General features: G+C 32.1%; 1 protein-coding gene across 9 annotated transcripts; it reads left to right on the forward strand.

The window, feature by feature from the left end:
• The first annotated feature begins 3,521 nt into the window (after window positions 1–3,521).
• LOC130821492 (3'-5' exonuclease-like) lies at window positions 3,522–9,790 on the forward strand. 9 transcript variants are annotated; one of them, XM_057687289.1, is made up of 6 exons: window positions 3,522–4,169; window positions 4,435–4,614; window positions 7,580–7,710; window positions 7,807–7,968; window positions 9,071–9,211; window positions 9,277–9,790. In XM_057687289.1, the coding sequence occupies exons 1-6, from the start codon at window positions 3,803–3,805 to the stop codon at window positions 9,361–9,363; spliced, it is 1,068 nt and encodes a 355-aa protein (XP_057543272.1). In that variant the 5' UTR covers window positions 3,522–3,802; the 3' UTR covers window positions 9,364–9,790. The 9 variants fall into 9 exon arrangements, with proteins under 9 accessions (XP_057543272.1, XP_057543274.1, XP_057543276.1 ...); XM_057687291.1 differs by having other exon boundaries at window positions 9,286–9,790; XM_057687293.1 differs by having other exon boundaries at window positions 9,101–9,211.
• The last annotated feature ends 2,667 nt before the right edge of the window (window positions 9,791–12,457 follow it).

Consider the following 12,457-nt stretch of genomic DNA (forward strand, 5'->3'; position numbering starts at 1 on the left):
AAATACCTAATAAATTTTTTCTTTTCAAAAGAGTACCTAATAAAATTTTTCTTTTCAAAATAATACCAAGAACACAACATAATTGTCCAATACAAACTCAACATCATATATAACTCTTAGAACATCATCTATAAAAAAGTTCATACATCATCCAATACAAACACAACATAAGAGTATCATCAACCATAAACCTAGAAGTTCACACAACTAAAGTTTCATAATTATTTAATATAAACACAAAATATGACAAATGTTTCAAACACAAAGGAAATTGGATTTTGCCCCTTATGTGCATGAAGCATACTACGTAAGTACTTATGCAAAAACCTATGCTTTAACATTCCATGGAGTGCCTGGTCACAAGCATTGGTCAGCTTCTCAATTGGATAAACATCTTCCTCCACATTTTAGAAATATGCCAGAAAGAGTCACAAAAAACAAGCGAAAGCCCATGTTTGATGAGGGTAGAGATGGAAAGAAGAAGAATAAGAAGAATTTATTGAAAGAGACTTCAAACAAAAAAAGTGAGGAAATGTAGAGATGGAAAGTAGTCAAGTTTGAAACATTTGTAATATTTTGTGTTTGTATTGGATAATTATGAAACTTTACTTGTGTGAACCTTTAGGTTTATGTTGGATGATGCTCTTATGTTGTGTTTGTATTGGACGATGTGTGAACTTTTTTATAGATGATGTTCTAAGAGTTATATATGATGATCTGTTTGTATTGGATAATTATGTTGTGTTCTTGGTACTCTTTTGAAAAGAAAAATTTTATTAGGTACTCTTTTGAAAAGAAAAATTTTATTACGTACTTTTTAAATATGGGCAAAAAAGATAACGGAAAACTTAACCCCAGCCGTTACTTAGTATTCTTTTGAAAAGAAAAATTTTTTATTAGGTATGTTTTGGAAAAAAAAAATTTATTAGATATTTTTTTGAAAAAAAAAATTTATTAGGTACCTTTTGACACTTTTTCCTTTTTTTATTTATATCATAAATTTTAGACTAAATAATTTTATTCATTCACATTTTAATACTTCCTCTGTTCCCTTAAAAATTCATGTTAGGGTGTTCTATTTGTTGTTATAAAGAATCTTTTTATTTATATCATCAATTTTGTAAAAAAATAATCTTATTCATTCTTATTTTAATAGTTTTATAATACTTTTAGTCCCTACATATCTTCCACTAACTTCATTTTAACATTTTTATATTCCTTATGGTTCCTATATATTTTCCATTGACTTCATAAAAATATGTTTTTATTAATTGCGGTCCCCATGTTTTTTCCACTAACTTTCTTTTAATATTTATTTAATGTTTATGGTCTCGATTTTCTTCCATCAAATTTATTATTCAATAAACTAATATACTTGCTATCTAAAATATTTTATTTTTCTTAAATCTTGTAACATTCCTTGTGGAAACTTTTTTACGGAATGGATGGAGTAATTTATATGGTCCCCACATATATTCCATTAACTTCAATTTAACATTTTTACATACTTTATGGTCTCCATATGTATTACACTAACTTTATAAAAATAATTTTTTTTTTGTTGTGGTCTCTATATTTTTTCTACTGTCTTTCTATTAATATTTTTTAATATTTATGATCCACACATTTTTTTCATCAAATATATTATTCAATAAAATAATATATCCACTATCTAAAATATTAAATTTTTCTTAATTCCCGTGAATATTCCTATGAGAACTATTAAGGAACGAAGGAAGTAATAAATAAAGATAGTAAATGAATTGTATGGATGAAATTTAAAGAGAGTTGAAATATATGGATGAAATTAAAAGAAAGTGGTGGGTCATTATCCAAAAATATAAATGATGCAAAATAAATGGGACGAACCAAAATAGAAAATAACGTAAATTCAACGGGATGGAGGACTACACTCTTGTTACCCATCAATTTCGCTCATTTTCCATTATAGTTCGTTTGGATGATTATATTTTTATTTTTAGATATGAGTATATGACTTTATATTAATAATTTATACTACCTTCTCTCGAGCTTAGATGTCTCATTTGACTCTCACACTATTTATTAATTACTGTTAAATTATATTTTATTCATAAACTATAAACTTAACATAGTCATGCTAGATTTTGTTTGATTCCACTCAATATAAATATTATTAATATTAATTTTCTATAATTAATTAGAGATATTTGGCAAATGTGCCCAATTAAATATAACACTTAAAAAAAATAGAACACTTAAGCTAAATCGGAGGGAATATCTTTTAAAATGACTCCATCCTCTAAAACTATACTCGACTCATTAGTCTTTATGTTATTTGCAAATTTTAGTCGATTGTAACTCAGTAAAAGATTCTAATTTCTAATCATAAATTAAGGTATAGAATTAGAATGATGGTTTCAGATTTGGACTTTGGAAGTTGTTTAATAACGAAAGAGATAAATGTGAGAAGTCCAAAATCAACCTATTAATTGAAACTGTATATGATCCAACCCAACCTGAAACAACATGTACATAAATAGACAACTCTAAATGAACATCATCAAATAATATAGCAGGGAGGAAATTAATATTTTTATGGGGTGGAATGAACATTTATTACAAAAATGAAAGATTAAGTTTTAAATCATTAAGACAATTCATAATTTTCAAATTTTATATAATTAGATAGTGTGATTGATCTAATTATGAACAACCCACAACTCAACTCAAACCATGAGGAGCATAATTGGATCAACACTAGCATTGAGCCTATTGCTTAGCTTACTACTACCGTTCCTTACATTGTTGAACCTACTGATTTAAGCATGACAACCAAGGAAGACCATCTCCAATTTAGACTCAACAAGAGCATCAAAGAAAGGCAAAGTCAGGAGGAATCAACAAAGAACCTCACAGCAACATTCAAGCAAGACAGAAGCTTGCATTCTGACCAACAGACAACAGAGCGACAAACTGCCTGTCAGCTCACCTTGCACAACGTTGAGAACCCAACCTACTGTATGGATGAATGTGAAAACTTGAGAAATGACATCTCTATACATGGACCAAGAAGTCAAGGTCCAAGAACCTTGCTCTTTGTATTCACGGAAGCCACAAACTTAGCTGCAAGGTCCCTTGTTCGTCAGTTTTGTAATACAGCTGATACTTAGAATAAATAGACTATTTTATCTTCTGTTTTGTTTTCGTTTGTATTGCACGTGCTTAAACAATAAAGCACGGAGGTAGTTATGTTTGTTAGGCGCCAAATATGACCGTTAGAGTCCTATAAAAAGGGCTAACCTTATTTGTATCAACACATTTAGATTATTCAATACATAATTCTTCAAGTAATTGTTGTTTCAATTGCTTTCCTGTGAGAGTTCTTTGTCAGTGAAGCAAGGTGAATTTCCGGGTTTATTCCACAAAAATTGAAAGAGTGAATTTCAATTTGAGTGTGAGGAAGAGACTAATCGATCTAGTAAAGATCATTTGTCTCTATCCAAGGCATAGGAACCATTCCTTGAGTTGTTATGGCCAACCTTCTGTTTTTATTCAAAACAGAAGGAGTGTGTGTGTTGTGTCATTGTGTCAAGATCAATCTTGACATTGGTTCTTGGAGGGAATTATCATTGTTGTTGGAGTCTTCTACCCGTACTTGCATCAGTGATATAGTCTAATAGGAAAATAGCTAAAAGAAAATTGTTTACCTAACCCACCAAAAAAAAAAAATAAAAATCAAGTAGACTTTAGAAGACTTAAAAAATTGCTGGGTTCGATTTCCGAACGTCAATCCAAAAACATCATATACTCCGCCAACAAAATGAAGAATTCCTCGGAAGAACGCCATTTTACAGCAACAAGAATCACAACACAAGCAACCATCATAAACACATCTAATTATTATGACGATTGGGATAAACCCTTTTCAATTCAGGATTTGGAAGCCATTGAAGCAGCTTTTGATGCAGCAACTTCTAAGCCACTCTCTTCAACACCTTCATCTTCTTCTTCCACTAAAACCCCACGTAGCAGTTCTTCCATTGATGATGATGACACTAGTGTCCCACCCAAGACCCGACGCCGGTTGCCGGGTACTATATCAGGTTCAAACGGTGTAATGGGTTCTCCCAAGACTCCTGGTTCTGTCACGCTAACCCCTTGTTCTAGTAAATGGAACTCTCGCCAAGGTAAAACCTTTGAAACCAATCAATGTCTTTTTTCAACAAAGATTTTTCTTTTTCTTTTGAATTTCTAGAAAATTGGGACATTGTTCAAGAAACATAATTATTATTAGACTCGGCTTTCTCATTTTTATTGGATTCATGAGAAGCTCTGATTTGAATGAATTGCTATAGAATATAGATGTATTGGTACATGGTCATGGTCTAGGACTTATTTAAGGAAAACTTTTCACAGATGTAATTGATTGAAGTTTGTAACTTTGATTGATAGGCAATGTGAAAATGAATCATCCTGCAATGAATTTTGGGGGCCGCATTGTGTATTCACGGACAATTGAACAGGTAGAGCAATCTACATTGCAGGTTTTGAGGTTGTTGGAGGCTAAAAAAAGCGAAACTGGTAGGGCTGTTATTGGCATTGACATTGAGTGGAAACCTAGCTTTAATCGAGGTGGGTTTACATGTTTATTTTATTTGCTATTGGGCTTTACACTATGTTTGGATAGTGCCAAGAAGGGAGGGAAATAGAGGGAGAGAATTGAAAGTAGGAACTCCTACACAAATTTCAAACAAAACTGATCCTTCCATTACTTGGAAAGATTTGGAAGGAAAGCACACCAATCTCCCCCTTCCCTTTTCCTTCCAAAAATATTGTCCAAGCATAGTGTTAATGTTTTGTTTCGCATACAAATCATAATTAAGCAAAAGTACATTACTATTTTTGAACGTTTTCTTAATAAATTGTGTGGCATTAGTAATATATAGCCTCAACTATCATAGTTACAATCACAGAGTATGGGTTGTTGAAGTGGTGGACTTGACTTATCACTTGACAAAGTTCATGAAATATCTGTGCTTCGGAAGATATTTATAGTTGTCAACTCATGACTTTGATGATGTTTCTCATAATTAAATGCTCGTGCTTTTTAACTAAGGATTGCCAACTATCATAGTGCAATGTCCTGATATTTGGATTTACGTAAGGGTAATTTTGGTAATTGTCATGTGGGGAAGACTTGGGGAATAAGTTAGTATTAAGAGGTAGCTGATATAATAAGGGGGAATTAGGGAGTTATGATAATCATGAAAATTATTAACCATTTGGTGGGTGAGTTAATTCTCATTTTTAGGATATCTCAAGCTTCTCGGAAAGGAAGGGCAGAGAATGAAAGGGAAAGAGAGGGAAGTGAGATTTCCTTCCCTTCTAACTCTTTATGTAGGAAATGTTTCTTTCACAAAATGCAAAGGATGTCATCCTTCCCATTCCATCCCTTCAATTTCAGCCCTTCTTATTTGTTATTTAAATGAAAGAAAATTCATCCCTTCATTTACCTCCCCTCCTTTTCCAGCTCTTTGTTTCTCTCCATTTTCTTCATTCCAAACAAAACACTAACTTTTACTCCTTTTACATGGTGAAGTTGCACAATTAGTGGTGTTTGTGTGATGGATTCGATACAAAATGCTTTCTATTACCATTAATCATCAAAATAAGATTTTATATATCTCAATCTTCAATATCCATCTTTAATGTGGTCCATGTACACCTTGTGCCTTGAAGATGTTTTCCTTCCTTTTAGTCAGGATATATCTGAAAATGTCTCCGTAAAGTTAAAAGCGAGGGGAATTGGTTTTTTTAAACTATGTCTCCAAACACTAATATTTATAAAAGGTTTTTGTCTTACCTCATTCTAGCTCCCATCTATCTCATGTCTATTTAGATCTATAGTGCATAGCTTTACCAACTGTGTGCTTCTTTTTGCATTGTATTCTCTTTACATTTTTTATATTAGATTCAACAATATAATATAAATAACCTCATTATCTTGAGAGCAACCTCTCAAGATCACAAAATACCGACTCAAAGAAAAAAAGCTCTTTTGGTTGACACACCCTAGCTCCTCACTATGAATTAGCCCTCTCTTACAATTGTGTGTTGTGTTGTTTGTGACGATTCTATAAATGTGTATGCCCTTTACATAGAGGGTATACCACATTCTAGAATCATACAATAACTCTTCATCAATACATAGCAATAAACAGAAATAATAAACCCCCTTCAATGCCCAAAACATATGTAAACTAACCGTTGGGAATCCAAAGCTGAGTTGCTCGAACGAGCCCACACTATGCTCGAATGAGTAGCTGATTTTCTGACCTTCCATCTATTGCCGCATCTTCTTGGCTTGCTCGAACGAGCAGCCTCCTCTGACACATTCTATTTCTTCTTTGCGTGTTGCCTTGTTCGAGCAACTACTTATCATGCCTTGCCTCGTTCAAGGCATGGTCCAACCCTTTTAGTGAAGTCTTATTACGCATTGTCCAAAGTCTTTCTTACCTTTCCCAATGCACCTCATATACTCCTCATCAAACAGCTCATGTAATGTTCCATACCTCAACATATCACTACTCCACACATCCTCACCGTCCCTCTCCAAAGTACAAGATAAGACATGTTTGATTATATGCTCAAATTCGATGTAACTATTAAGAGTTTTGGCTCTTCCATTAACAATGGACTATATTAAAAAGGGTTGGGTAATTTTGAACAACCCTAATGTTGAGATGACAATCTAAACCTTCTTCTTAGTATGGATGGTGTGTGATCATTTAGAGAATTCGTTCCAACTTCCTTCGAGGAATCTTTAGTTAGAGTACTTAAATCAGTACGTTCAGGAGCTTTTTCCAGGTCTTGAGGCTGGGTCTCAAGATCAGGTTGTGACTTTTTATTTATGTGAAGTTGCAGATGGGGTTTGATTTCAATGGTCAGTTAGAAGCTATTTCTTTGTTCTCACTAACAAGGGTAAGGATGTGTATATCCAACTCCCAAACCCCACCATAAAGGGGAGTCACTTACCGGCATTGGGGTGATGAAATTTTGTTTTCATTTCTCATGATAAGTCAGATCCTTGGTTCATAAATTTTATATTATCTTGTTTAGAAGCCATTAATCATCTAAAGAATCATCCTTATTCAGTTTAGATGCCTGATGTTAAAAATTAATCTCGAGGGAGAATCAATTAATGCGTCTTCTGATCTTCTTTTGTTTGTCTTGGTGTTCTTGACCTGATCTTGAATATTGCAGCGTAACATATTTTCTATACCTTACGTACGCTAGATAACTTACTTACTTTTCTCATATTTGTTTTTGATCGAGAAAGTTCATTAACATTTATGGTGTAATTAACTGTTATGTAATGTTTGTTAATGGAACACTCTCTTTTCATACTTTTGTGTTTATTGGCTGACTAATGCATAATTGTATTATTAGGGGAGATAAAAGGTTGTCGAGCTGTTCTAGACTTCTAGGTAGTCAAGAATTTGATGCGATTCAATCTATAACTTGCATATATGTAGATGCTTAACATCACAGTCTGTTTGGGCCTTTGCTTCTTAATCATTTAATTTGTCCGTTACAGGTATTCCACAGGGAAAAGCTGCAGTCATGCAAATTTGTGGAGATATGACTCATTGTTATGTATTACATATCATTCATTCTGGAATCCCGGATATCCTGCAATCTCTTCTTGAAAATTCTACTTACATCAAGGTTGTATGTTTTATCATGTAATCATGGATTCTAAGCTTCTAAACTATCCCTCCCTCAAATTGTTTCAATTGTGGATTATTTTTGTATTATCCACAGGTTGGAGTTGGTATTTACAACGATTCTGTTAAAGTCTTCCATGATCATAACGTGTCGATCAAAGGAATTGAAGATCTGTCCTGTTTGGCGAATCAAAAGCTTGGTGGAGTGCCTAAGCAGTGGAGTCTCTCTTCACTAGTTGAAACCCTTACTTGCAAACAAGTACTTATATTGCTTGCTTTTGCTTTTACTGGTTATCACTTTTTTTCTTAAATTTTGATTTGTGTTTATGTCTTTAACATAAGCTGATTCTTTAATTGTTCTCTATATATACATTAGTTTCTTCCACTCTGTTCATTAGAATTAGGCTACACATTCGAGTTTCAATGCTTCATGTTTTCTAGGTGTTAAATTAATTTGCAAAAGTGAAGTTATCATAAATTGGGACAATAGTGCAGCACCTTGCATCTTTTCTCATATAGACAGTAGACTGCACCTAAATCTGGAGTTTTGCCCAAACCGTGCTGGCCTGCCAGCTGTGGGATCAATACTAGATGACCTTTCTCTTTAATTTAATACCTTTCTTTGTGCACTTTTTCTGTTGTGTAACTTTGTAATGATTTGAGTTGTACTGCTTTTCTTGAATCATAATAACTAATCCTTTTTGTTTCACTCTTTCATCAAATTTCAAGGCTGGTTATTCTTGTATTGCAAGATTCTTATTACTAATTTCTGTTAGCCGTGTTAGGTGCCTTCTCTCTTCTTAAGCCTTTGAAAGTCTCCGTGGAGCTTGCTCTTCTGTATAGGGTCCGTTAAATGGTAAAAGATCGTTAAGAATTAAGTTATATGACTCAGATTTGTTGTGAATGTAAATATGAGATGTTGAATGAGTTTCCTTTGAATCAATATATCTAGTCTGATGTTTGGCCACTAGAATATAAATCATGATTTATTGATTTTCGATTTTATTACTTTAAAGGCTGATCCATTCATCCTAATCTTATTTTAACAATGAGCCTAAGTGAGACTACAGTTTTTTTTTAAAGTTGAATCTGAAGAATATACGCTGCCTCAAACCCTCAATTGCTCCTTCTACGATTTGCTTCAATCATTTGACACTTTGTACTCTAATCTGTTTGTAAGGTTTTTACTTCAACTGTGAATTTTGTCAACAATCGCAATACAACTCTGACCGAGTGTACGTTCATAAAGTTTATATTTGTTCTTAGTTTTGGCTCTGATTCTAAGTTCCAAGTGTCCTTAATTGAAAACATGTTTTGATTGTTATGTACTTTTATTTAAGTAAGGATTACCATCAAGACAGGAATATCAATTAGAATTTTGTACTGCACAGCTGTTGAAGCCGAAGAAGATTAGACTAGGAAATTGGGAGGTTGGTATTCTTTCAAAGGCACAGTTGCAGTATGCTGCAACAGATGCTTTTGCATCATGGTACCTCTATGAGGTAAATTTTATCATTGTGCTTTTCCTCATTTGGCCTTTATATAATCTTATTACGGCCTATATTAGGTGTTGCAGAGCTTCCCAGATTTACCTAAGGATCAGAATGACGACAACAGTGCCGAACCTTTGATCTCGAAAGAATCAGAAATTTGAAAATTTCAGAAATAGATACAAGCTGCCATGTCAATGAAGAATAAAGTTGTGACGATCACATAAGGTTGATTAACGAGTCACAAGTCCATGATTATTGGAATGGACTATATATGACTCTACAGGACATTACCAGTCGTTGGCCAAAGCAAGGCTGAGTTGAGGTTAAAGCCATCACATGTTTTCATTTAGCAGTTATCAGTCTGATGGGCTTCATAGTTCATACTACTACTATACAATGTATATGTTCTCTGAAACTGGAATGTGCCCATTTGCTGATTCTTCTGACAATTAATTGTAATTTCTGAAACTGGGTTATCATCAGATTTCATTGTGTTACTGTTTCTCTTTAATTGTAACTTATAAGAAGCCCATAACTTGACATTTTCGATAATCATTGGCAATCACAACAAGAATTACTTTTCTCCGACCTTGCCGGTTGCCGGCGATTAAAAAAATTGTTTGATTTTTGATTGGACTGTATCTGAAAGGGACTAGCATGTGAGTGGGTCCCTTACCTTCTTGTTTGATGGCATGTGATTTTAATGGTTTCCATTCTCTCTCTCTCCTCTTAATGTGGGGTTGTATCCCATGTGACTAAGGATAACTATTTTTTTTTAATCTTTCAGCTCAAGAATTTGATTAAAATTAACACAAACCGTGTCTAAAATGTTCTTTAATTTCTTTGAAATCGTACCAATTTGCCTATATTTTATGTTTTTAGAGCTTAATCTAAACATTCTTATTTTTAGCCAATTTCGGAAAAAATTTTCTTTTATTTATTAGAGTTAAAATGTCATTGTTTTTGAACCGCTGTTCTCACATACAAGTATTTTATACTCATTTCGTCTTTTTCGTTTCTCCACCATAGGAGAAAGAATTTTAGATAAGACTTTTGAGAAGTATTCTCTTTGTTTCTTTTCAAATGTCTTATTTGGTTTGGACATGTTTTCTAATGTATTAATACTTTCCCTAATATCTCTAATTTTGTATGATTAAAAATATAAAAACTAAATATTAATAAACCTTATGTTGAGATGAATCAAATAAAATACAAAATATCAGTTGACTATGTTTCAACTTATAGCTTGATAATAAAATACAAATTAAGAGTGAATAGTGAACAATGTTTAAAAACCAAATAAAACTTTTGAAAAGAAATAAAGGGAGTATATTGAAAATAATATATATTTATGTGAAATCTTATTATCACCTTTTATAGTTTTTTTATGATACATATTTAGTGATATTAAAATTAAACACTAAAGTAAAATTTATAATAGACAAACAAAAAGAAATGGTGGAAGGCTGCATGTGCAAAAAACTCATAGGCAAAGGGCAACAAAAAGTGGCTTGTTTATTAGTGAAGAATTACCTTAAATTAGCTTGAACGGGGATCGTTGAACAGTCGCAATGGTACTTGCCGTATAAGGGAGGTCAAAAGGTAAACAGGGTTGGCCTTAAACAATACTCATATTTGTAGGCCAATAGAATGCACTCCTAACTCGACATTCCACAGTCCACACCTTAGAAGTTAGAAGTGTATTTATTGGTGTCCTACACCTACAGATTGAGGCTCCAACTCGGGCTCGATGTCCAGCCTAGAAAGTGGTTCTTTTTTACTAAAAACATAAGTAGGAAAAACTGAATCAACAATCATAGATTTGAGGTGTTTAGGTCCAACTTTTCTTCTTCGACACCAACACTCAAGAAGCTAACAACGTTATAATTTACAAGTCATATTCTCACCTTTCCCTCATAAATTTTGTTTTTTGTCGGCAATATCTTGGCTTTACTTTATAATTTTTCATATCTATTTAATTAATTTCAATTAATTAGCGCTATGTATTTTAAGAAAGATTTATATTGTATCAACATTTAACGCTTTTAGCTCAATGTAGAAGTAATACATTTCTTTTACGCTAAAAATTATATATATAATCCTTCAAATATATATATATATATATATATATATATATATATATATATATATATATATATATATATATATATATATATTTGCCGACAATTTTGTTTTGTATGGATCGAATTTGTGGGGAGGGTAGAGAGTGATGAGAAAGTTAGCATTGACAAAAGAGAATGATATTTAAAGCCAAAGTGATTTGATTCCAACATGCTTTAAAATTGAAAATGACATCCTTTAATTTACAAACTCAATAGCTTAAGTCCATGTACAAAAAGTCCATGTACAAGTGAAGCTTATCTTTTGTGTTTACAAACTACAACCAACACCTACTACTAGAGTATAAATTGTCTATCTCCATTTGTGTTTTATACACAGTATATAAAAATTTCTCACTTTATTATCCTCAGTATAGTAAAATTATAGTGACATATTAATATTTGTTATTGATTGACATAATTTATATTCCGCGTTATTCTATCTAATTATATATCATATCATACACACTAATAATGATTAAACGAAATCAACATTATCAATTTAATTCACATCATCTCATTTCATTTCAATAAAAAAAGTAAACTCATTAATTTAAGTGTACATTGTAAACTCTTCATTCATTTATCAAATCCCTTATCCCTTCTTTTATACACTTCCTAATCAAAGTTTTTTTAGAAAATATAGATTTTATCATTTATAATTAGGAGCAGTTTAAATAAATTTATATTGAAATTAGTTACTAAATCCTAAAAAATAGAGCCTTGACAAAACTTATTTATCATTTAAAATTTTTCTTAGCTCGTTAAAATTTTACACCGGCTTTAAACTAAATGTTACAACGACTAATAAAAAAAAAGTATAAAAAACTAAAAAGGTAAAGTGAGTATACAATAGAGCAATCTTTTTTCTTTTAATAGAGATAAGGCTATAAGTCCTTTATGAATAAGGGAAATGAATCTTTCTTGTAAATGATAAAATGAAATACATATAACTCTATAAAGCAATATTAGATACGTTAATTTGATTATCCAAATTTACAAGAATGTAAAAGTATATTATTAGGTAATCATTATAATTTATAGCCATTGAGAACAATAATATTGTGAGGAGGAATAGCGGCGATATTTAATAAGCAAGAACGAAGCTTTTAGACATTTGCGAAGGTACCCTTAT

This window comes from Amaranthus tricolor, chromosome 1 (assembly GCF_026212465.1).
Source record: "Amaranthus tricolor cultivar Red isolate AtriRed21 chromosome 1, ASM2621246v1, whole genome shotgun sequence".
NCBI classification, from domain to species: Eukaryota; Viridiplantae; Streptophyta; class Magnoliopsida; order Caryophyllales; family Amaranthaceae; genus Amaranthus; species Amaranthus tricolor.

Excerpts from the sequence above, each read along its gene's own strand:
- LOC130821492 (XM_057687283.1), top strand. The coding sequence starts at position 3,803 with ATGAAGAATTCCTCGGAAGAACGCCATTTTACAGCAACAAGAATCACA. Across the intron at positions 4,170-4,434 it reads TAAATGGAACTCTCGCCAAG|GCAATGTGAAAATGAATCAT; the intron begins GTAAAACCTTTG and ends TTTGATTGATAG. Across the intron at positions 7,969-9,070 it reads AAACCCTTACTTGCAAACAA|GAATATCAATTAGAATTTTG; the intron begins GTACTTATATTG and ends CCATCAAGACAG.